Source organism: Meles meles, chromosome 5, assembly GCF_922984935.1.
Source record: "Meles meles chromosome 5, mMelMel3.1 paternal haplotype, whole genome shotgun sequence".
Classification (NCBI taxonomy): Eukaryota; Metazoa; Chordata; class Mammalia; order Carnivora; family Mustelidae; genus Meles; species Meles meles.
This window is the reverse complement of record NC_060070.1, coordinates 20,136,486-20,138,943: the sequence shown is the minus strand read 5'-3', so window position 1 is coordinate 20,138,943 and position 2,458 is coordinate 20,136,486. Positions and strand designations below refer to the sequence as shown.

Here is a 2,458-nt window from a genome sequence, read left to right as displayed (position 1 = left end):
TCTTCCAGACACAAACATTTAAAGGCAGTGTTTTCCACTGCCCTGATGTACACACTCTCACACAGCCACAAACCTGTGTCCTTGTGCCAAAAAAGAGAAAGACCTCCACAGCCACCATGTTTAATTTTATTTCTCAAACAAGGGGCTGCTTTATTATCACTTATTCTGTCATCATTCGATCTATCTACAAGCCCCATCCACTAATAAAAGCTTCTGAGGGACAACACAGGGAAAGTGCTCTGCAGAGATACTACTGTATCTCTGGCAAATACATGGACTGACACAACTCAAACTCAAGGCAATCCCAGACTGGTCCACTAACAACATAAGGATCAAACTCTGCACACAATAGGCAAAGAAAGATAGCTATAAAAGAAGATGGCTATACTGAGAAGTAAATGCAACTCAGCCACAAGTAGGACACACAACCCACATTGGAGACACACATGAAGCATCAGGTCCTGGTGAAGAGGGAACATTGCATTGCAAGGTACTACATGACCTCTTCTTCATAAGGCCACTACTTTTAAAGCAGGAGATATAGTTGACTTTTGTAACACACAGAAATAGAAAAAGAGGGTTAAAAAAAATGAGGAGACATAGGAATATGTCCCAAATGAAAGAATAGAACAAAATCACAGCGAGATAGTTAAATGAAACACAAGTAAGTAATATGCCTGGTAGAGTAGATATAGAAAAAAAACTCAGAGATGAAGAACTCAATAACTGAAATGAAAAAATACACTAGATGGAATAAATAATAGACTAGAGGAAGCAAAAGAACAGATAAACAACCTGGAGGACAGTTTAATGGAAAGCAATCAAGGTGAAAAAGACAGAGAAAAACACAAAAATAAAAAAGGAAAATAAACCAACAGAACTCAGCAACAGCATCAAGCATAATAACATGCACATTTTATAATGATCCCAAAGAAGAAGAGAAAGAAAAGGGGGCAAAGAATTTATTTGAATAAATATTAGATGAAAACTTCCCAAATCTGGTGAAGGAAACAGAAATACATATCCAGGAGGCAAAGAAAGCCTCCAACAAAATCAACCCAAGGAGGGGATCGCAGCACCTCACCAGATACCACCCCCGCAGCAAGCGAGCGAGCACCGAGGCATCGGGAAAATGGCAGACAGTTTTTCACTTAATGATGCTTTATCTGGGTCTGGAAACCCAAACCCTCAAGGATGGCCTGGTCAATGGGGAAACCAGCCTGCTGGAGCAGGGGGCTATCCAGGGGCCTCCTATCCTGGTGCCTACCCTGGACAAGCTCCTCCTGGCAGTTACCCTGGACAGGCCCCTCTTGGCAGCTACCCTGGACGGGCCCCTCCTGGCAACTATCCTGGACAGGCACCTCCAGGAGCCTATCCTGAACAGGCCCCTCCTGGCGGCTACCCTGGACAGGCCCCTCCTGGCGGCTACCCTGGACAGGCCCCTCCTGGCGGCTATCCTGGACAGGCCCCTCCTGGCAGCTATCCTGGACAGGCACCTCCAGGAGCGTACCCTGGCCCAACAGCTCCTGCTTATCCTGGACCACCCCCATCAGGAGCCCACCCTGGGCACCCGAGTGGGCCCGGGGCCTACCTGCCTCCTGGACAGCCAAGTGCTCCTGGAGCCCAGCCTGCTGCTGGCGCCTTTGGCATCCCTGCTGGACCACTGACTGTACCTTATGACCTGCCCTTGCCCGGAGGAGTCATGCCTCGCATGCTGATAACAATTCTGGGCACAACGAAGCCCAATGCAAACAGATTTGCTTTAGATTTCAAGAGAGGGAATGACGTTGCTTTCCACTTTAACCCACGCTTCAATGAGGACAACAAGAGAGTCATTGTTTGCAATACAAAGCTGGATAACATCTGGGGAAAGGAAGAAAGACAGGTGATTTTCCCATTCGAAAATGGTAAATCATTCAAAATACAAGTGCTGGTTGAATCTGACCGCTTCAAGGTTGCGGTCAATGATGCTCACTTGTTGCAGTACAATCATCGGATGAAAAATCTCCAGGAAATCAGCAAACTGGGAATTTCTGGTGACATAGATCTCACCAGTGCTTCACACGTTATGATATAATCTTAAAGGGGAAGATTTTAAAAAGAAGAAATTGAATATAAACCCTTACACATTGAAACTTCATGTTTCCTGATTGAAAATTTTCACTTTTATTCATTCATCCTTGTAAATCTTCGATTTAATAAACATTCTAAGAGTTAAAAAAAAAATCAACCCAAGGAGCTTCACACCAATACACATAGTAATGTGACAGCAAGAGAATTTTAAAAGCAGCAAGGGAAAAGAAAATAGTTACATACAAGGGAAATCCCACAAGGTTATCAAGAGATTTTTTTCAGCAGAAACTTAGCAGGCCAGAAAGGAGTGGCACAATAGATCAAACTGCTGAAAGAAACCTACAGCCATGAATACTCTAGTTAAAAGAATTCATGACCACTGAAC

At 44.3% G+C, this 2,458-nt stretch overlaps 1 protein-coding gene across 1 annotated transcript; it reads left to right on the top strand.

Annotated features, from left to right (window-relative positions):
- Positions 1 to 1,130: 1,130 nt before the first annotated feature.
- On the top strand, positions 1,131 to 2,226 carry LOC123942044 (galectin-3-like). The gene is made up of 2 exons (XM_046005968.1): positions 1,131 to 1,303; positions 1,358 to 2,226. The coding sequence occupies exons 1-2, from the start codon at positions 1,133 to 1,135 to the stop codon at positions 2,075 to 2,077; spliced, it is 891 nt and encodes a 296-aa protein (XP_045861924.1). The 5' UTR covers positions 1,131 to 1,132; the 3' UTR covers positions 2,078 to 2,226.
- Positions 2,227 to 2,458: the final 232 nt, after the last annotated feature.